Source organism: Periplaneta americana, chromosome 8 (assembly GCF_040183065.1).
Source record: "Periplaneta americana isolate PAMFEO1 chromosome 8, P.americana_PAMFEO1_priV1, whole genome shotgun sequence".
Lineage (NCBI taxonomy): Eukaryota > Metazoa > Arthropoda > Insecta > Blattodea > Blattidae > Periplaneta > Periplaneta americana.
In genome coordinates, this window is record NC_091124.1 from 24,232,537 (window position 1) to 24,256,605 (window position 24,069).

General features: G+C 35.9%; 1 protein-coding gene across 1 annotated transcript in view; it reads right to left on the bottom strand.

Moving 5' to 3' along the window:
• LOC138704387 (transmembrane protease serine 9-like) overlaps positions 1-24,069 on the bottom strand; it is a 42,904-nt gene that overhangs the window by 11,518 nt on the left and 7,317 nt on the right. The window contains exons 2-10 of the mRNA XM_069832215.1: positions 19,700-19,751; positions 19,414-19,576; positions 16,272-16,423; positions 14,489-14,587; positions 11,124-11,260; positions 8,165-8,320; positions 3,095-3,181; positions 2,740-2,785; positions 2,453-2,615 (exon numbers count right to left, since the gene is read on the bottom strand). Of these exons, the coding sequence (XP_069688316.1) occupies positions 2,453-2,615; positions 2,740-2,785; positions 3,095-3,181; positions 8,165-8,320; positions 11,124-11,260; positions 14,489-14,587; positions 16,272-16,423; positions 19,414-19,576; positions 19,700-19,751 (1,055 nt within the window). The remainder of the gene's footprint in view (positions 1-2,452; positions 2,616-2,739; positions 2,786-3,094; positions 3,182-8,164; positions 8,321-11,123; positions 11,261-14,488; positions 14,588-16,271; positions 16,424-19,413; positions 19,577-19,699; positions 19,752-24,069) is intronic.

Below are 24,069 nucleotides of genomic sequence, written 5' to 3' on the forward strand. Positions count from 1 at the left end.
CATTACATCCAGACGTTTGAGATGAGCAGGGCATGTAGCACGTATGGGCGAATCCAGAAATGCATATAGAGTGTTAGTTGGGAGGCCGGAGGGAAAGAGACCTTTAGGGAGGCCGAGACGTAGATGGAAGGATAATATTAAAATGGATTTAAGGGAGGTGATATATGATGATAGAGACTGGATTAATCAATGGCGGGCTTATGTGAGGGCGGGAATGAACCTCCGGGTTCCTTAAAAGCCAGTAAGTAAGTAAGATGTACCGGTAAATTTAAAATCTCTTCGTGACGAAGACCTTTCTTATGTGGGAGAAAGAAATTTGTGTCTGCTGTCTAAAAATATACATAATAAAATTAAAGATCTGAATTGACAAACATCCCAAGTCAATTGAAGTAAATTTCCAGAAGAGCAAAAAAACTATATAGCTTGTCATATGAGAGTATTGAAAGAAATATTTCTATGATTAAAAACACAGGCTTAGAGTCGGACTTGAGATATTGAGGATGATAACCTATGCAAAACACAACATATTTCAGGTAAAAAGTCTAATTCGGTAAATATTGGACTTGGAATATTAGTCAGTTCAAATCTTCAATTGCACAATCGAGATATTTAGCCCGTCATGGAATTTTCTGAAATAATAATTAATGCAGTTTTTAAAGTGATCTTAGTACATTTTCTTGTGTTGAGACACCGCAAGATAATACTTCATTCAATGGTCGTATAGAGGCTATTTTTTATCTCGTGAAACCTACTTGCGCTTCCACTTGTAGCTCACATACCCCCACCCATTGCGGCCATCTGAAGATGTGTCGGACGCGTTTGAAGAGCTACGTGAATAGGCTTCCGATGAGATGTTAACAGTTATGGACTATTTCAAATTATATTGCGTTCAAAGAAGCTGGGATTAGAAGACGTGCAGTTGCCCCATCGTTATGGAAGCAATATCAAGGAACCTTACGCAATAAGCATAGAACTAACAACATAAGAGAATGGTTCCATAATAGATTTCAATTAGTATTGAAAAGACGTCATCCGGATATTTATTCCGCTGCCAGAATTACAGGAAGAACAGAGTGATTCGGAAGTCATGACTCATGATGTATAAATTCGGATTGGTAGGAAAGAATCGTAACAACGCCGCGAACGCTAACAGTTCAGAAAATTATTAAAAAAAATTGCTTTTGCATATCCAACTTATAAAGAAGAAGGGCGTCGATCGTAGTACCTTCGCCAATTAGGACACAATTTCAAGCTGTAATGCTTTTTATCAGTGACTGTTGAAGTGTAACTCAGCTTTTGCAGATATGTAGAAACTCTACAAAATAATTATATCAGTGAATAAAATGCAGTTAAAATGAATTCGGATTTATTGCACTTCGGAGAAACTGCCTTCGTATACGGTAAACTATAAATAGGAAGGAAAAATTGTTCCGGAGCCGGGTATCGAACCCGGGACCTTTGGTTTAACGTACCAACGCTCTACCACCGAGCTACTCGGGTTCCCGAGTAGCTCGGTGGTAGAGCGTTGGTACGTTAAACCAAAGGTCCCGGGTTCGATACCCGGCTCCGGAACAATTTTTCCCTCGAAATTATTCAAATCAACTTTACAGGGAGTTATACCTGAAATCTTGATTTGCATAATACACGTCACTGTTCGTTAACAGAAAACCACAATTTAAGTCACACGGAGTTAGTGTGCACTCGAAGTTGGTTGCTTGACGGTTGTCAGCCCACTTTGAGGTCTGTGGATGTAGAGGGAAAGATTGGATCGGTGTCGGTTAGAGTTCCCGAGTAGCTCGGTGGTAGAGCGTTGGTACTTTAAACCAAAGGTCTCGGGTTCGATACCCGGCTCCGGAACAATTTTTCCCTCGAAATTATATAAATAGGAAATTACGAATTTCGGGAAATTTGATTTGCAAAAAAGACCCGCAATTACTCCACCACAAGATTCTTGCTATGTGCAGTAGCGCACGCATACATTTGGTTTCACGAGATAACGGATAATCTTATATGCGTAAATATTCCCGAACTTTCTTTCCCCTTTACTTTACCTGAGAACTGCTATTTCAGAAATAAATCTGCAGTGCCAGGGAAAAGTGACATAAGTCAGTTTCCACAAACCTTTTTTGATAATTTATTGACAACTTACTGAACATCTGCTCGCTTGGAAAAAGAGACATAGGTATTTCTCCCATTACAATAATTCATACAGAAAAAAATCAAATCGACATAAACCAGTGTAAGTTGTCAATAAATTATCAAAAAAGGTTTGTGGAAACTGATTTGTGTCACCTTTCCCAGGTACTGCAGAAATATAAATATTATTTAGGATATGAAATTGAAAATGTAAAACTTTCTTTATGTGATAAGGGATTATTCCATGTTTGAATTTGCAATTACAAGATGAATAATCAAAACAATGATTTCAAAATTGATGGCTGTCTGTACTCACATGCAATGCCCTGCAGTAAGTACCCAGGTGTTTGAGATGAGAGATCCTCCACAGAACCAGGAGTTGTCAACAAGGAGACCAGCCTGAAATGGGAACTGGCCACGGCTTGCAGTCTGACCATTAGTGATTCTAGAACTTGCGTTGCGTACGTGCACTTTACCAACTGAATTTGAAACAAAGAGGAAGTAGTAAAATTTAATGACTGGAATGCTCTACTTTGTAATCTTCAGAATATTCTTACAATTAAGTTAGCGATTCTGAAAACTGAAGCCACAATATCAACTTACCTGGTTTGATTCCCTTCAGTAATCCTGGGTAAAGTCGAGCTTCGGCCTGTTGAAACATCAGATCAGATTCATATTATCGGTCTATGAAATCTTAAAAATAACGATTTTATGGAGTTTATCTTGGAGCAAATTTACTAAGTAGGCAATATTTACACAATGTTTCATAAGGAAATAAATGTATTGAGTTACAGTCTTTTTTTACTGCTCTACGGCCGGGACACAGAATTTGAAGGTGCGATACTTCTTTAATTCACAAATTTAATAAGTGTAGTTGCTACAATTTAAAATGCAAAATACAGTTCAGTAATTATTATTTTTTTAAGAAATCAGAATGACTTAGTAGGCTATTCCTTACCATAAGGCCGAAGGTTACCAGAAGTGCCAAAGCCACAAATGTCCTCATGCTGCTGATAGATGACAGTGTCTTAGAAAATTGAATCATCTCAATTTATATAGCTTGTATGAAATAACACTAACATTACAGCTTATCAGGGCACTTCAGCTACTTTTAATAAATCATATCGATGGAATGTAATCTGAAAATCACTGCCAATATAATGAAATTGCATCACATTCTCTGATAATGATTAATCTATAATTATTGTAAGTGACAAAATATGTTTTGTTAATTTTAAATTTTAAGATAACAATGAGAACCACCTAAATCAACAAACAATATCGACCAAGGAATTCTATCTTGTTAAACATGTGATTTATCTCTCAATAAGGCGACGACAAAGTAGTCCTTGCAGATAACAAAATTCAAGATGTACTGGGAAAGTGTATAACTTTATTATCGAGAAGTACGTTTTCACCTTAATTCAGTGCTTTGTGCACTAATGTCCAGTCACAATTCAGGCGAAAAACAATTACATTATAATTAATATAGTATTCAATGTAAATGTACACTATTATCAGTTTCTTTTACATATATCGATGTAATGTGGACAATTAATAGAGGTTTAGACTACTTATTAGTTAGATAATGTGTAAGGTGTGTATATTACTTACATAGTATTTTGACTTACTGATATTTTATCATGAAATGTTAATCTGGACAGTTAATGGTGAAAATATAAACAAAACATGATATGAGCTGATAATGAACGAATTGTTCAATCAGTTATTCAACTAATGTACAGTAGTGGCAAAAAAAAACCGGACCGACCCTTGTAGCTGATTTCAGAGCCTTGTTCACTCTAGAGCACGATAGACTCGTAACTAAGACTTTCGTGGTTCGAATCCTGCCTGCGAAGGAAACTTTTTCTGTTCCTTATTCAAATTTATTCCCAATACTTTCCGATTGCTGGTAAAACTCATGTTCTGGGAATAATAATTCAATTAAGTAGTAAAATATCCCTGCAATCGAAATGTATTGGGAATAAATTTGAATAAGGAACAAAAAAAATACTTCTCAGGCAGGATTCGAACCACGAAAGCCTTAGTTACCAGTCTATCGTGCTCTGAGTGAACAAGGCTCTGAAATCAGCTACAAGGGTCGGTCCGGTTGTTTTGCCACTACTGTACATATGAGTAATAAATTATTTTTAAAATTTAACACTATCAGAAAAAAAAATTCTACGATAATTATACTAAATAACTGCATAGAAACTGCATCACAGTTCAAAATTTTATTTAGGTTGTTGTTTAAATAATGTAGCAAGCAATATCCAACACTATAATGCTTTTCAGTTCATACGTCTCAGGTTCATTGTGGCTGAAACATTTTTTTTAGTAGTATGTGATATTTAACTTACCATAACTAACAGCGACTGAGCCATGACATTAAAACTAGGCAACGTTGTTTAAGCGTGAATGGCTCCTCTTCCGGGCGGCTAAAGCCGCGACTTCCATGAACTAAGTCGCATGAAAAGAAGTATAGATGCACGATGCCGATTTGAACAAGCTAGATCCAACATCAGATATAGCAAGGATTCCGATTTGAACAAACTAGACCCTGCATTAGATATAACAAAGATGCTGATTTGAACACACTAGATCCAACACTGGATATAGCATATCATGCCGATTTACAGTAAAGACGCTAGATCGAACACTAGTCTAAGATGCTGATATGAACACGCTAGAGCCAATACTAGAATTAATAATTCTTAAATATTCATTCCCTTATGATCTATGTTTACTGTCCATAGTACTCCTGGATTTTCACGTTGTATTAAATATTCATTGTCGCTAAATCAATTATTTGCCTGTAGTTAACGTGGAATTCAAACCTACTACAGTATATCTAACAATTGATGCATGCCAAATGCAAGGGACTCGCTCCGCGTGTTATATATAAGTAAGTAGACATTGGGTTTCTCCTTTATCGATGGAGCAGGTACTATTATACAGAGTGAGTCATGAAACGCGTGAGCGTGCTCCTGGATCAAAAATAAGAACAATTCATTGCATGAAAATTTGACGAAAAATGCTTATTTATTGGAGAAATGTTCATACTTTGTTTTTGTTCTTTTTTTGCTGTGTCACAGGTACATGTTGGGAAACTTGTTACTTAATGTTTACAAATGATGCTTAATGTGTCCCTCTCCTTTGTTTACACATGCCTGAGCACGACGTACACACGACTGGCGAGTTCGCTCAAACACGATGTTGTCATCGCGTATCAATTGGCATATATTTTAAACACGTTGCAATAGCTCTTCTGTATCATTCACGTGTTGCAAAGACGACAGCCTTCAAGTGATCCCAAAGGTAAAAATCTAATGGAGTGAGGTCGGATGATCTGGGTGGCCAAGGCACTGGACCACCGCGTCCAATCAAAACAAAAACAATGTAATTACTACTGTCTTGTCACTGTGTTATTTGTAAGCAAACACTGGTAAAAATCAAAACAAAAAAGAACACATTAATATTATCAGACACTATGAAAACAAAAGCAACTATTACTTTTTTTCCAGTAAAAAAGCATTATTACATTCCTCTAGATATGAGCTAGATAATAGCAATCTCTCACCCTGAAGAACATAGCCTCTGCAAATTTCAAACAGATCTTCGTGTCATATTAGATTTGGGGGTTAATCACGTCTTCTCCCCTTTCCATCTGGTTTCTTAAAAAAAATCGAATTCGGGCACGGAATTTGTGACACTGGAAGAAGCTTGCAGTTCATTTACGCAATATTTTTGTTGGTAGAAGTTCCTGATGGTTTGAACTGCACGTTTTATATTTTGTTTTACTTCCTTTGCATATTCTCTGTTGGAGTATCAGAATAGCATAATAGTTCGTCACTGTTAAGCACTCGGAGATGTCATGGGTCTTGTAGGACAGTCCTTAGTTCGAACTCGATTGATTTTCCAATCTTTTTCACTGCCCTTCTGATCTCGTTATATAATATACAAATTTATTTAATAGCATTCTTCTTAATTTGTTAATGAAAAGTCACAAGTGGGTTCTAGATGACAAGATCAAGGTTAGTCCCCGTGTGTTTATGGAACTGTTAAGTGTAGTCGATGTGGTAAAAAAAAAACCTAGGGTCCTTCCTGTGAACGATGAGGTGAAAAAGACCAAACATTTATTATACACTGTACTAGCTAACAAAAGCAAAACTTTGATACTAACTATTACAGGAAATGTTAAGTGCATTACTTAACTGGTTAATCAGCATATCAATACTAACTTGCATAATAGGTGATTTTGAAATCAGTATCATTATCATCAACATCATTATCATCATCATCATCATCATCATCCTATAGCTCTATGGACCTTTGTGTCTTGCCTCAGCTTCCCTGATGACAGATGATCATTCCCACCAGTCCAAAGCCTTATTCCACCATTTTTTCACTCCCAGTTGTCTCCTCGTCATCAATCCATCTAACTTTGGGTCTCCTTCTCCTCCTACCAGCTACTAATTTTCCTTCCATAAACCTTTTATCAATTCCTTGTTTATCCATTTTTTCTACTGTACATATCCAATCAATTTCAGCCTTCCCAATCTTGTACTGTAATGCTACAATATCTGGTACATTATACTTATTCCTGCGGAGCGAAGCGAAGCGGAAACCACCGTAAAGCCTTGGTTTTTCTCAACCGACGTATGTGAGGTGCGAGACCCGCCTCGCAGAAATCCGAACCGCACGAGAGATAGTGAGTGGTTTCTATGGCTGCGAGGTGCGCTGACCTCGCACATCACAACTATAGAAACCACTCACTATCTCTCTCATAGTCCGATCTCGCACCTCGTATGCGTCGGTTCAGAAAAACTAAGGATTAAACGTCCTATGAAGGACTCCTCAAAGTTACTGTCAGACCCAGCGACAGAGTATTCGCAACCTTTATTGAAGGAAAAATTGAATGTATCAGTCGAAAGATTAAGCAGCTTACCAAGCAAACTGGAAGTAACAAACTCTGCAACAACCTTCTTCTGGATCTTGCATTTAGATCAGATGTATCAGGGTCCAGGTTTTACAGGATACCTACTCTAAGAACTTATGAGTTAAACAAAATTTTCACCGAACTATTTCCGCTTGGGAGGAAGTAATGCGGCTGCCTTTGTTGTAATCTTGGCTACAGATTCATGTTTGTTATTTTATTATAGTGGCGAGTCAGATTCGAAATTGTTTTTTTTTGTTTATGTTAAAAAAACCTTTATTACGTATTATCATTAACGTCTCTATATGAGCAGAAACGAAACAAAGAAGCAGTAGTTGCAAGACAGCGGCATCACTGTACGACTGTATTATTGGGTCGTTTTTATCAGAGCATTGATGCAAGCTTCGTTTCCGAATGATAATGAAACACGCAAGGATAATCACCTACGTTATTAGCCTGTTACACAAGCCTCCGTGACAATCTCCGACTACAGGCAAACCGACTCTGTTTTCGATACTTGTCCAACATTCAGACAACATCTGGACCCAACTTTGGACAACTTGACATAACAGACAATGCTTGGCATATACTGGCAGACGTTTTACTCAGAAAAATCAAACAGTGGGGAGCTGCTCCAGAATAGTACATTTATGCAGAAGTGCCTCCATTTTGCAACTGCTGCTTCTTTGTTCCATTTATGCTCACGTCGATCACCTTGACACTTGAATAACATTGCCATCTAGCAGTCATAGCTTCAGGGGCAACAACAATTTGTAGCTTACTGACGGATCTATGTACCTTCAACAAAATCTATCGACTCATATATTTTTTTAATTTGAAATTGAATAATAACTTAGTTAGGAATGACTGGAGGTTTAGTCTTACCTATGCAGTTATTCTAGAGATCCTAAATAAGAAATAACAGCACATATTTAATTGTATGACATTGAGAAAAAATGAAACTAGTTTACTAAGTCAAACATTTTAATACATCACAGTACTTGGGTTTTGTACATTTTCACATTGCGCCTACGCACTTAGTACAAATACAAGTTGTTATTTTTGCGTCATAGTCGTCAGTAATGTCATTTAATTAATGATAATGCCTGTGTGACTCTGAATCCAGTCCAAATAGCTGGTCACTCTGGCAAAACCATCAGGGAGTCCCGCTTCACATCCTGCAGAAGCACCAAATGACACAATACCAATTTGGATGCCACCAAGAACAAGAGGACCGCCGCTGTCACCCTGTAACAGAGGAGATATTTATTTTGGAATTGCTTTAAATTAATCGTTAAGAGGTCTCTATATCTGCCGTTTAAGGTGTACAGCTGTTTACCGATGACAACTTCCATTCTTGTACCGCTGTTATAAATAGATGTAAACAGAAAGCACCTGATAGCTAATATAATGTATTCCACCGTATGGTGCCGCTATCTATTGGCCCTCATCGCTCTCTGTTGCCAAAGTCACAACTGAATAAATAATGTAGCGCCATAAAGGTGCGAGACAGGACACACATTGTTTAATAAAATGTGTTTGTATTCGTACCTTCTATAGTGAGGATCACGTAAGCGTAATTCCTAAAACACTAATTTGACCGTCTCTTCAGTGTTGCCAACTTACTAGATATCACCAAAAGAGGATAAAATCACACAATGCCATGTATAATAATAATAATAATAATAATAATAATAATAATAATAATAATAATAATAATAATATAGTATTAACAATAACGATGTCTTGCTTATTTACCACATCTAAACTTTATGTTGAGGAGGTGTTTTCTAAAAGGTTCAGTAATTTGTGAAACAGTATATTCTTCTTCTGGACCTTTCGCACATTATGTTAGTAGTTAGTAGATTAGTGTATTATATAATATTAAAATGTATTTTGTCTGACAACATGAAATTTTTTCCTTTGATTAAACAGTTTACGAATCACGAGACCTAATCTAAAAAATCTATTTTGTTTAATCACGTGAAATGTTTAGTATGAATTCCGAAAACGAATGCCACTTTGAAATGTATGCTTTAGAATATTTACTCCGTTATTGTAATAAAAGTCTAAACACGAGAGAAATTAATTAAAATGTGAAATGATATTTCTATCGATTACTCAAGGGCATGTATCACACGAAATATGTGATATTTACTTACACATAGCTTACCTGACTCTAATCTTGAAATTGTAACCACAACACAAAGCAACACATACAATAGCTATTATGTATGCATATTGTGACAGCGACGTGAGATTCGAACTCACGACCAGCGTCCCGCGAGAGAGCATATCGCTTGGGCTTCACGGGGAAAGGGGAAAGGAGCCTACACGCGAGGGAAGGCTGCGCGCGCAGCTGCTACTTAACGCAGTGAATGTGGAACGACCTTCCCGACGATTCCAGAAGTCTGTCGATGTGGAGATATCGAGATAATTCTCTACACACCTGTAGAAAATTCTCGCAACTATGATTTTGCTATAAAAGAAGAAGCGCCAGCGAACTCGAGCAGAGTTTTCAGTTATTCAGTCAGTGAGAAAGCCAGAGCAAGCAAGCCAGCCGGAGTTCGACTCGAGTGTGCGTCCGCATCTGCGTCAGCATCCGAAGGCCTGAGTTCGAGTGCAGTGGACCGCAGTTGGAGGGACCTGAGTTCGAGTGCAGTGGACCGCAGTTGGAGGGACCCGAGTTCGAGTACCGTGAACTGTCTCTGAAGGTCTGTGGTTCGAGATACCGTGAACTCGAGTGACTGAGATAGAAGAACTGTGAACTGAGAACTGGTAGTTCTGATTTGTAAATAGTGCTTTGTAAATATTAGTTAAGATTAACAGTTCATTGTTGTGCGTAATAGTCCAAGTAAATTGTCATTGTCGTCGGTGGAGTGCTATAACGAATACTGTGTTGAGTGAAGATCCAATTGTTGACGAGAGCGTTTAAGGTGAATTGTAGAAAGGAATTATTGTTGTGACGAATAAATTACATTGTTGTTACTAATAAAATTTACAATATTAATACTGCTATTAATTAGTATGTTCAAATTTCACTAGCTTCTAGTAATGGGCTCAGAAATCTAGAACAATTTGAATTTTCAGAATTTAAACTACTGACAGCTTGTGTCACTGCTACCAACATAACAGTTATAAAATCACTACCAGTTGTAGTATTTCTCAGTACCGAAATTCGAAACGAAGTTGGCAAAAGGAAATTCAACCTGCAAACTAGAAAACCACCATAATCCAAGTGAAATATTTCTGCCCAATCGCCACCTGCAAGTATAATATTTCTAACCAAATACTAGCTGCAAGTGTAATATTTCTGTCCAAATTCTAGCGGCAAGTGTAATATTTCTGTCCAAATGCTAGCTGCAAGTGTAATATTTCTGTCCAAATGCTAGCTGCAAGTGTAATATTTCTGTCCAAATTCTAGCTGCAAGTGTAATATATTTAACCAAATGCTAGCTGCAAGTGCAGGATTTCTGTCCAAATGCTAGCTGCAAGTGTAATATTTCTGTCCAAATGCTAACTGCAATTGTAATATTTCTGTCCAATTCTAGCTGCAAGTGTAATATATTTAACCGAATGCTAGCTGCAAGTGTAATATTTCTGTCCAAATGCTAACTGCAATTGTAATATTTCTATCCAAATGCTAGCTGCAAGTGTAATATTTCTGTCAAAATGCTAGCTGCTATTATACTACTTCCATCTAAATTAAAGATGGAAATGTAATTTTTCTGTCCAAAGCTAGCTGAAAATGTAATATTTCTATCCAAATTCTAGCTGCGAATGTACTACATACATCTAAATATTAGCTGCAAATAATTATAATATTTATATCCATTTACTAGCTGCCATTAAACTGTTCTATCTAAATACTAGCTGTCAATGTAATATAATATCTAATATCTACCCAAATGCCTGCTGCTGATATAACATTCCTATTCAAGTACTAGCTAGTATTTCTATCCTAACGCTAGCTACTAATGTAATATTTCCATCCAAATGCAAACTCTTTATGTAAATCTCAACTAAAACTGAAATATTTCTTATTACTTACGCTGCAAGTGCCCTTGCCACCAGGAGTTGACACACAGAGTATGCCAGAATGGATGCCGCCATATACTGCATTACATTCGTCGTTTGTAATGACGGTGAGATCCGCATACTGAAGCAAGTCAGCAATATTTGATGCCCCTGAAAAGTGTAATAAATCACAATACCAAGATCAGTGCAAGTCAATATTAAAACAATACTTTTAAATAAAATCTTTATTCATAGAACGTTATCCAGAAATAGAATTGTCCATGTTTGTACTAGAGAAAATGTGTAAATAACTTATGGGTATTGATATCAGTTCAGCGACTGAAGATTTACTTCTATCTTATATATAGAACTGGCTTATAATACAAAAGTTTAATCTTGTATAAACCTGCACATAAAAGCTAACATAATATTTGGAACATCTGTAAGTATACATGTCGTATGTTAGATAATGCATGAAATTCGTATCATGATATGCAGTGTTATTCATAATACATTAGTGACATAATTTTTCCGTATATTTCCACAATTGTACATTATGTTATTGATTTTCTATTCAATTGTTCTACATATAGGTTTGCTCTTTCGAACTGGTGCTACTTAATGATGTAACATTTCAGGACATAGGCCTACTATTTCAAACATTAATGTACTGTAAATATTATTCATATTTCTAGGAACTTATTAGACGTGTAAATTAATTATATTGCTTGCTGTATTTTGAATGCACATTTATTTTCTTCCTAAGAGTCAAAGACCAATTGCAATTTCCCGGTCTCTGATCGGGTCAGAAACTCTGATAGAACTGCTATTTAAACCTTGAGGTGAATTTCGGTAAAGTCCGGAGTGCCTAATTTGTCAAATCCACTCTCTTCTTCTCCACGTGTTCATATCTGTGGAGTAACGGTTAGCGTGCGAAACCAGGTGGCCCGAGTTCGAATTTAGGTCGGGCATTTTATCTGGTTGAGTTTTTTCCGGGGTTTTCCCTCAACCCAATGTGAGCAAATGCTGGGTAACTATCGGTGCTGGATCCCGGACTCATTTCACCGTAATTATCACCTTCATTTCATTCATAACCTGAGATGTTGATACGTCCTAAAATAACCCACTAAAAAAACCTCCACGCTGGGACCTCCTGGGATCTTCCAAGATGCGAAGAAGAGAGTGGTGTGCGTATCATTAATAAACGATTAGGTTTACGTTAGTAGTTGAATTTTATTGAAAAGTGTTGTTGAGATCGTTTTCGGTATAGTATTAGGATAAATATTTTCCTAAAAGAGTTTGTGCTAAAAATAAATATGGTTTATTTAACGACGCTCGCAACTGCCGAGGTTATATCAGCGTCGCCAGTGTGCCGGAATTTTGTCCCGCATGCCAGTAAATCTACTGACATGAGCATGTCGCATTTATGCTAAAGGCTTGTATTTTTATAGGAGAACAGTAAATATTATTTTAATTAGTGCAGTTCGACTATAGAAACGAACATAATATAGTACAGTAGAACTCCAATTATCCGGACTAATAGGGGGTAGTATGATCCGGATATGCAGGAATCCGGATAATGGGTCGGAAATGAAAATAGTCTAGAAACATCAATAGTAAGCTACTGCCTGTATTAAAAGTGCAAAATGACTGCAGGCCTACAGCTTATAATGAACAAAGTTACACATATTCAAAGAAAATAGAATTTTAAATGGACTAAAATTATAAGAACTCTTACTTATGCATAGTAGTACAGTACTACAGCCTTCTTCAGTTACAAGCCGGAACCATACGTCGGCAACACTGTAATTAACTGTCAAACGGAGGCCTACTATCCAGAACATGTGTTGGTGCTAATGTCGATTTTCAATGTAAATTACTGTTACAATATAAGTGTGTGTCGATGGAATTATGTTCGCGGTCGTACCAAACGTTAATTGTTGATGTATTATAAACTGCGTGTTAGCGATAAAAACAAGACACTAAATGAAAATATGGCTGCAGTCTTTAGCAATTTTTACGGTTATTATTAATGACAAAGTGATTGGCATTATTTCTTTTGCAACAAATTAATTATAAACATGTTTCTTTTCACTTCGTATTTACAGGATTTAAAGTTCACTGAGTTTACGCTAATTGGCACATACTTAATAGATAATGATGTGTTTTGTTACGTATTACCACAGTATAGTATATATAGTCACGAAGCTTGAGTTGTGAGGGTGCTAGGAACAATAGACTGTGCAGGTGCTATTTCGCATTGTCTGTAATGAGGCGATATTAGCGATCCTAGTGGTTAGCAACTATCTATGGATGCATATTTACTACGTATTGAGCTTCGTGACTGTATATACTAGACTGTGGTATTATGTTGAAGGTATGTTTCTTCAGTTTTTCATAGGTCTTTATACTTGACCTATTTAAAATTATATTTAAAAAAATGTATAACAAATAATTTAGGATAACAGTATTGTTATGGTGATTGGCGAGGTTCAAACTAAAACTGGCTTCTTGGGCATCTGAAATATTTATATAAAAGCACGACAGATAATCACATGAAATTAAAATGTATATATCCTAGACCTTTCACATCAGAAGTGAAACAACATAAAGCGGAAAAACATTGTCAATTTACTAGCCACATAATGGTTAATTGATTGGAATAGGGTATTGCGAAAGAACGTCGTTATTTTATTTACATTATTTTTTGCACAAGTAACATTTCTGTAAGTATTTATTTATTTTTCTTTGTATCATCAATAAAAAACATGTATGGTTATAATTTTTATTAAGTTATAAGTGGCTGTATGCAATTACTTACGCGGTATTCTGAAACTCAAATAAAATACCATTTCGGATTACGTAATAAATTACGTGCATCAACACACTGAATCTTGATCATATGCACTTAGTTTTGTATCAATTAATGTCGAAAATGCAAATGTGACAACGAAATCAAAGCACTAAAACGTCAAACGCCATGCCTTTATTTCGCCTCCGTCCGCCTCCACTCAGCGTTGCCAAACCTACCAATGCTCCGGCTTGTAACTGAAGATAGCTCTGACAATACACGAAATAAAGAAAACCTAAACATATGCAACTTTCTTTGAATAAACAATTTCAAACTGTTTTGAAACTTGATCTTGATAATCGGAGTTCTACTACAGTCTAATATATACAGTCACGAAGCTTGAGTTTATGAGGGTACTAGGAACAATAGACTGTGCAGGTACTTTTTCGCATTTTCTGTAATGAGGCGATAGTAGCGATCCTAGTGGTTAGCAACTATCTATGGATGCATATTTACTACGTATTGAGCTTCGTGACTGTATACACTAGACTGTGGTTCTACTGTATTTAAATTAAAATAATAGTACCATAAAATGGTATAGTACTTACCATCAGAAGTTAATCCCCATCCACTAGCTCGGGCAGTCTGACCAACAAAGGTATTACCTTGGTCAGACCTTGACGGAAGAGCAATAGGGCTGATGTAAGCTGGAAAGATTACACATATATATTTTTAGTCTGATTTTTAAATTAAAATTTCAGCAATCAGAAAAAGTGTGTTTCGTGATTAACAAGATTATAAGTACAATTTCTCCACTAAAATATAAGGGTAGGTGCTTTAAATGAGTGCAATAAAGAAATTCTACAAGAACACTAAGAAATAAATCTGAAATATAATTGAATAGAATGATGTACACATGAACAACTTCATTATGAAATGTCCCTACATTACATAAAGAGTATTTCTACAGTAGATGTGACCATTTTGCATTTTACAAGAATTTTCACATACGTTTTCAACAGATTCTAGTGCAGTTATCTGTATACTTTTTACACAATTTAATAGAGCTAAAAATCTATTAAGTAATGGAGGGGGGAAAGAAACTGTACCGGTAATTTTTTGTTCGATGTGTCCTGTCTGCATATTTCTATTCTAATTGTGATCAATGATACTCTCTTCGTTGCGTAATGGTTTTAATTCATGTGTTAATTTTATATTTGTTTTCATTAATATTGTAATGCTAGTTTTTCCAAATTCATGTTTTTTGTTTCTCCAGTTGAATTACTTTCGTCTCTGAAATGTATTTCTTCTGATACATTCATTATCACTTTTAGCCTCGTTGCGTTTTAAATCAGAATTTATTTATTTCGATTACTTTGCGTTCTGCGTGTATTATAATATTAGGCTTCGTATTCCAGCTACTTATAAGCTGGAATGAAGTTGCCTGATTCGAAGTATATGTGACGTCACAGCGCAGGTACAGGTACGTTCGTATACAAAATAGTTACGCATCCTCTGCTCTCTTCCTCTAGAAAGTCAAAACCGGGACGCAGTCATAGTGGGTAGTCTTATCGATCACTGCTCTTACTAATCGTAGTATTTAAATAACTACAGCTTTGGGGCTGATTGAAGGTTCATTGCAGAGATGAAATGCCTTAGGTAAGACGCTCAAGCGTGCAATATTACAGGGTATAGTTGAGGATATTTGAACGTATGTTTTCACTGTCAATATAGACAACATTAAATATGAATTGTGTAAAATAAACGTAAAAGTGACAAAAAGAGTGCACTGAAAGACACTGAAATACCAAAAGGCACAGAAAGTGTGTTGGACGCAATTCAAAAGAACCAGTACCATCAAAATCTGAAAATTATGAAGATATTAACTCGACGTTTGACATCGATTTGTGTAGCTTACCATGATGTTCATTGCCAACATCCCAATAATTAATCAATTAAATAATCTACATTTCAGGGAATTTCTAGAAAAATAGGCCTACATCGAAAATTAGTGATTTTCCGTGATGGGCGCCATAAGCAATACCCTAATGAAACACGAAAAAATGTCAGACAATAGGAATATCTTGTACTACATCATGCACCAATAACGTAATACATTATTGAAAGAATTTCTTGCAATATAAAATCATTCACTGCAAAAATCACGACGACATTGACCATCACGGCTCAAGCATATGTTTACTAGTATAGCTTCAGACTGTCGGGAGTTGACTGTACTCCACGAATACGCAGCGACGACCTGTTTGTTTATATCTTTATCCGTTGCATTACCTGTGTTCGGCGTACTATATACCCAATGTGTCTTTAACTTCAGTCTTTAGGTAGCTGGAATACGAAGCCCAATTATAATCTAAGAATTAAAATACTTACTGCTGTAAGACACACTGACTCTCACTAGACCAATGTCATGGTCGTTAGCGTAATCCTCATGTTGGATACTGGTTGATGAAGTGACGACTACTGCACCAGATTCAGGGTTATTCACAGAATTCGCTCCCAAAAGCACTTGATATGAATTACCACTGAAACAATAACAGCATTGGTGTTTGTCAGTACACTAATCAGACATCAGATGCATACAAACAATTGTTCTTCCTCTGACACACATCGTCAAGTGAGATGTACTGCCTGATAATAATCTACATATCAGCCAGAACTTCAATCAGAGGATCTAGCGTGTGTATAGAAATATTTTAAGAAGATGTGAAATGTGCATTACAGTTGTTAGGCGATAGTTCCAACACATATTATAAGATAGTCAAGTGAGTTATGTCTGTAATGTACTGTATAAATAACGAGAATTTATTCACGAATGCTGACTCGCTAATTCATCTCTAAACCGTCTGTTACTTGCCCATGTCACTTTTTAAACATCACCGTACTAAGCAAAACCTGTTTCCAAGCGTACATCCGTTACAACGTTTTTACTTTTTCAGTAATGTCATCGTAATAAAATTCCATGTACCGCTAAATTTAGATTTTCTTCCTGGGGAAGATAAAGATATTTTCGTCTGTTTTTAAGTAGGTTATTTTACGACGCTTTATCAACATCCTAGGTTATTTAGCGTCTGAATGAGATGAAGGTGATAATGCTGGTGAAATGAGTCCGGGGTCCAGTACCGATAGTTACTCAGCATTTGCTCATATTAGGTTGAGGGGAAAAGCCCAAAAAAAACTTCAACCAGGTAACTTTCCCCAACCGGAAATGGAACCAGTCCACCTGGTTTCGCGTCTAGACGCACTAACCGTTACTCCACAGGTGTAGACACTGTGTGTGTTATGGCAAGACCTGTAAAATAAAACTACACAATCAAAATTTTTAGCCCAAAAAAAATTTGTTCAAATAATTGAGACAGTTTTAAAGTAATTTTGGTATCTTTTGTTAAAATACCGAAGATGAAACTTCATTCATTGATCGTGTAAATATCCCGCCCTCCTTCTGCGTTACTTTCCCTATGAGAATGAGGACAGTTTTGTTTTATTTCAGAAGCAAAAATAATAAATGACGTAAAATATTTTCTGAGTAAGTTCTTAGCTTGTCAGAATATTTTATGCTTCAATGTACAATTATAGGATTAAGGTGGGTGATGAATTAAATTTCTATTTTCTACATTTTTTTAAGCTACATCCTTGATTTTTGTACTTATAATCACAGTGTAATAGATAATGATGAGATGAAGTTTCATTTCTCTGAATCAGTTTCTGAGTTATTAACAAAAATATTCTAAAAAATTTGCTTATTTCAAAATGAAATGTGTCTCTCAATTGTTTAGTAAAAGTTTGATTCTTTTTGCAAGACCAGTGGCATATTCAGAAAAAAAACACGCATCATTTTTCTATGTCTTTACCACAAAAGAATGGGAAAAAAATGTATGACCAATGCATATATAAAAATAGAAATTTTCCATTGTCAACATAAATTGTTTATTTCTTTTTTATTTCAAGACGTATTAATTTAACCACAACACCCATACGCTGTTATGTTAACCACAGGGTATTGCTACAAATTTCAACAAAGAGAGGGTTTAGGAAAAGGGGTGGGTTTATAAACTGCAGAGAGGATTGCATCATAATATGGTATAATATCCTACGAGTATATTATAGGAATGGGATGGGTGTGGGAGAAAGGAGAGAATAACAGGAGGAATGTATGGCGTAATGTGAAGATGCGTTTAATTGATATCGAGAGGCAAGAGATTGAGCTCCAATGTTCTGAAAAGTCCTCACTACATTTACAATCAGATCTCATGCTTAACTGGGGGAGGTGTGACTACATAAATTCTTGTAACAAAGACAGCAGAGTAGGTTTATAGTGGCTAAGATTGGGGGCATGGAAGGGTAATAAAATTGTCAACGAAGAAGGGGAGCGTCTTTGTCCGCTTTCCAAAGAAAAGGACTCCTATAATCATATTTTATTACAGTATGTCGAATTGGAACATGTACGGAGAAAATATTTACCACCCTCGATGCTAAGTCAGAATAAGAGTTCGCTTGCATATCTTGACCTCATGGGGAATTGAGAATGGAAACAAAAGACTGGATTGTTCCTCTTGAAGGCGAGAAAGATTAGAACTTCAGCTGTTGAAGTTTGCGACGCGAACTGAGGAAGGGATAATAGTATCTACCCAACTGTACAATTTTATGTATTTTAGGTTAGGATATATTATATATAATGTGTTTTATTGTACCATTTTCATTTTAATATGTGTGTTCTTTTAGAGAGTAGTTGGATATAATCATAGGTGGGGGGGAACCTACAAAGGAGGGCTTGTTTTGGGTACAAAGCACGTACGGTCAGAAGACCCGTGCATGGATTTTAGAGAAAATATGATAATATAAAATCTGTATGTATAATATTACTCAACAAATCTGTCAAATTTAAAATCACAGGGTATAGAATACGCAGTAAAAGTTTCATGTTCCTAGCATCAAAATTGTAAGAGTTTTTACACTTGGAAACTGACGAAATGTGTTGAAAAAAAATTGTGACAAACAGCTTGTAAAATTTACATGAAATTGAAGTTCAAGGGTGCAGATTTATATTTTGCATAATGTTTATGTTTTCTAGCGCCGCACAGCATTCAGACTTACTTAATATATTAGTAAAAGTACACCGGGGTAGCTCTGTCAGCTAAGGCGCTTGTCTGCCGATCCGAAGTTGCGTACGGGCGCGGGTTCGATTCCTGCTTCAGCTGATTACCTGGTTGGGGATTTTCCGAGGTTTTCCCCAGTCGCAAGGCAAATGTCAGGTAATCTACAGCGAATCCTCGGCCTCATATCGCCAAAATACCATCTCGCTATCACCAATCCCATCGACGCTAAATAACCTCGTAGTTGATACAGTGTCGTTAAGTAACAAAGCAAAATAAATAAAATATTAATAAGAGATTGCTGATTCATTTTTACAACAAAACGAAAATGCAATTTTTGACTGAAAATTAACCAAATTTCACCCGTCATCCCCCCTTAATTAGTAATAAATTGTTTTGAATTGATTGTGATCTGTACTCACATGCAATGTCCTGCAGTCAGGACCCAATCATTTGAGATGAGAGATCCTCCACAGAACCAGGAGTTGTCAACTGAGAGAGCAACCTGATACGGGAACTGGCCGCGACTTGCAGTCTCACCATGAGTGATTCTAGAGCTTATGTCCTTTATGTGCGCTCTAGGAACTGGATTTGAAACAAAGACAAAAAGTACAGGTTAGTTAATGGAATACCCTACTTTATAGTCTTCACAATATTCGCACAATTAATTCAACGATATTGAAAACTGAAGTCACGATAACAATTTACCTTTAGGAGCTTGAATTCCCTTGAGTAGTCCTGGGTAGAGTCGGGCTTCGGCCTGTTGAAACATCAGATAGATAAGATTTATGTTACATCAAATCTTAAAAATAACCACTTTAGTTATAATAATAAAAACATCTTAAAATAGATGTAAGCAAATTTATGAACGTAAGGAAGATATTTAAATTCATATATAAACTTAGTATTATTCTTTAAATAAATGTCATTAGTTCTTGTATAAATTTTTTATATTCTTAAGATCAACGTTTATAATATCTATATTCCGTCGAGAATAAAATTATTGGTAACATTACAATTCATCTAGGAAACAAATTTCTGCAATCATATTCAATTCCTTATTTTGTCAGTGTCCCTTTCTTTACATTGACTATTACACTTCTACTACGTCATACTACTTTTGACCAATAAGAGGTACGAAAGGAAGTCTCTCAACAAAACATGGCTGCTTATCGCACAACTTTATCACTTCCCTAGTATGTCTTTGTTTTATCACTTCCCTAGCATTTGTTTCTTCGTATGCCAACATTTCAAACTTTAAGGTACTTTTAATTCTTTAAGGTACTACAAAACATGCTTTGCGATCGACATTTGTTTGCTGCATCGACAATCAACTGAAAATGGTGGCTCCGTTCAAACGTTTTGGTGAAGCTAACATTGGTGAAATACAGTCTGATCCGTTTGGGTATGGGTAATATTAATGTATTATTATAAAACTACTATGATAGTAAGAAAAATTTCTTGCTGGTTATATTTTGATTAAAAGATGGGAGTTTCCATATATGACAATCAACAATACATAATATGAAAGGACAAATGAAAATCGTAGATGATTAAAATGGCTACTACAAATCAACAGCGGCCACAATGTGTTCTTTGGTATGCTAAATTTGAGAGTGTTAAAAGAGTTCAAAGGGAAATGCGATTCCATGATGTTGTGGTATCGAACATTTGTAGAAACAGGTTCTGTGTTTAAAAAATGCAGGAGGTCGCAGGCGAAACCCAGTACGAGAAGCAGCTATCTCTTGGGTTGGCCCCCAAACTCCCGAGAAGCAGCTATCGCTTGGGTTGGCCCCCAAACTCCCCAGATCTAACCCCTCCTGACTTCTTCGTGTAGGGTTTTGTTAAAGACATTGTCTATTCACAGAAACCCAGGAACATTGGTGATCTAAGAGTAAAAATTACTCAAGCTTTACAACAAATCACCTCTCTTATATTACAACGAATATGGGCTGAATTGCATCACCGTTATGAGTTGTGCAGGATGCGCAATGGGGGTCATGTTGAGCTCTGAGGAATCTCCCATCTTTCAGTGTTGTATGCACAAAGTTTTAAAAAATAAAGTTCAGTAGTAAACGTTTTACGGTGTTTTTATTTTATCCATACTCAAACGGATCACCCTGTCGAATTTGAGTAGGTCAATTAATATTTTAATGTATTAGAGTACTTTATTTCTTCTAATCTTTATATACTTTCTTCTAATCGTGTAACAGTCAATTAAATCCCACACAAGTTTTGATTTTCTCTAGATAAATCGAAACATTTTGGTGAGATTACTGTTGATAAAATCATTGTTCCCGTATTTATTTGTCGATCCATTCAGTGTCCTGGATTATTTACAATTAGAATAATAACCTTAACCTTTCGTTACTTTCTTGACCTATAAGCGCTGTAACGTGGATAATTTACCTTCTATTTTAAATAGCATTTTAACTGCTTATACAGTATATTACTTAATAGTTAATATTTTAGATTAATAGTTTGTTGTTTGTTGAATCAGGAGTACTGAACTATCAGATAAACAACGTCTGAAAGCGTTCTTGGTGATAGCCAAAGTTGCCGTTTTTCAGTCGGGAGATAAATTACTCACCCGATATAACACAGTATAGCATGTGTATAACGTTTTGTTAAAAAGTTCGGTCTTGAAAATATAAATGTAGGGCCTATAAATAACAAAGTAGCAAAAGCTTGTTCTCTGAACCCTCTAAAAGTGATTTATTTATAGAATAATGTTCTTTTTTGGCCAATGACAGAACTCTTAACTTGTCATTATTCTCCCCGACTATACGAATGGTTCCTAGATGTCGCTAGCGCCGAGAAGCTTGGACCACTTAGTTCATCAGAGACTGTCCAGCCTTCACCACAGTCGACGAGTCCACATTACACCAATAAATTAGTATTAAGTCAATAAATTAGTATTAAAGCCAATGGATTAGTATTAAATAATTGTAACAATACTAAAATAAATAAATTTTAATCCTGCCCAAATTGAACCTTGCAAATTTCAAGCGCAATAATTAGCAATATATCTCTAATAGGAACAACAATCAAATTTCTTGGCTTACAAATCGATAATGTGTTAAATTTGAAAAATCATTTTAAAGAAATTATCCCCAACCTAAATTCAGCATTTTTTTACTATTAGATCTATGCAAGAGATAGTAAATATCAATGCCTTAAAAACAATATACTTTGCCTACTTCCATTTGGTAATGAGTTTTGGAATAATATTCTGGGGAAATTCTACTGATAGTTACAGTATATTCCTACTACAGAAAAGAGTAATTAGAATAATAGTACGTGCCAAATCTAGGGAATCGTGTAGGACTATTTAAAAAAAAATGCCCATGGCTTGTCAGTAAATTTTTTCATTAATAAACTTGCTCGTATATAATTGTAAACTTTGTAACTAATTCAACAGTTCATAACATAAATACGCGTCAAAAAATGACTTTCATACTTCATGGGTAACTGTACCGTACTATCAAAACTGAGTGCGTTATATAGCAGTAAAAATTTTAATCGGTATAAAACATCAAACTCAAAACATAAGATTATTTAGGGCCAAATTAAAGAAGCGCCTAATTTCTCACGCCTTCTATTCTGTAGGTGAATTTGACATTCAACAACGCTTCATGAATATTTGTGTCTTGTATTGCTCGTAAGTATTGATACTAAAACTTTGTGTTGTACTAGTAGACTGTATTGTAAAACTCTTCTATATATATTTCAACTAGACTGTACTATAATTAAGACTATATAACAATATTAAGATTTTTGTTTTTGACACGTTCCATATTCTAGCTGTGAAGCGATGTACGAATACCGTGGAATGTAAATAAATACAATACAGTACACTCGTAATCAACGATGTGCAATTGTTGGGATGTCACAGGTAAACTGAGCACCTGGAGAAAACTCGTGTTGCTTGGACCAGCACAAGTTATAAATTCAAGGTAGAGCAGGATTTGAACCCGGGCCCCGTGGCTTATAAGCCCAGAGCGCTCTGACACTAAGTTCCTTGGTGGATATTTGCAGAGTAATTTTTCATAAAAATGAGTAGGGCCTGTATTCTAAACCCTAAAGAAGAAGTTGATATTAATAAATTATTTCTTTGCGGGGACCAAACATTTAGGGCCATATTCATAGACATTCTCAGCGCGGGCTTCCGGTGGATGATCAGCGAACTAACGTTTTTCGCATTCATAAACCAGTGTTAGCGATATGATATGATATGAATCCTGTACAACTACTCAGTCGATAGCCGGGGCTAGTTTAGCACGCTCGTAGCGCGGGCTAGCGAGATGTCTGTGCATAGCACCCTTAAAGATTTGTCACTGCTTTAATACATATTAAAAGGAAAAGTGATTGTTATAGTGAAAACGTAAAATATTGTTCGCATAATTGTTAGATTACAAATCAAAATGACTTAGCATTCCTTACCATAAGGCCAAAGGTTACCAGAAGAGCCAAAGCCACAAATGTCTTCATACTGCTGATAGACGACAGAATGTCTTAGAAAACCGAATCGGCCCAATTTATAGCTAGTAGGCCTATCCATCAGTGCATTTCAACACTAAAAAAATCCACCATATCAGAGCACTTCAGCTTCTTCTCCCACGTAATCTTCGTAGAATAATCTGAAAGTCACTGTACCAATTCGTGATACTGCTTCAAGTTCTAAATATTTTAAAATCTGGTCTAATCTCTAATTGTATAAATAATACCTAATCTGTAATTATATGTGATAAATATGTTTTGATAATTTTAAATTATAAGATGATTTGAGTACCACTTACTTGGGCTAACAAAATCTGGGTAAGAACTCTATCTTGCAAAACAACCGGCATATTTTTGAATAAGGGGATGACAAATTTGTCTTAGCAGATAAGAAAACTCGAGGTTTAAATATGTACTTGAGAAGTACTGATGGCCTATATAACAATGTGAAATACGTTTCTCATTACACTTCTTTGTTTTGTGCACTATTCATTCACAATGTTCTGCCCAGAGGCAGGTCTTTCACTGCAAACCAGCATTCTCCAGTCTTTCCTATTTTCTGCTTTCCTCTTTGTCTT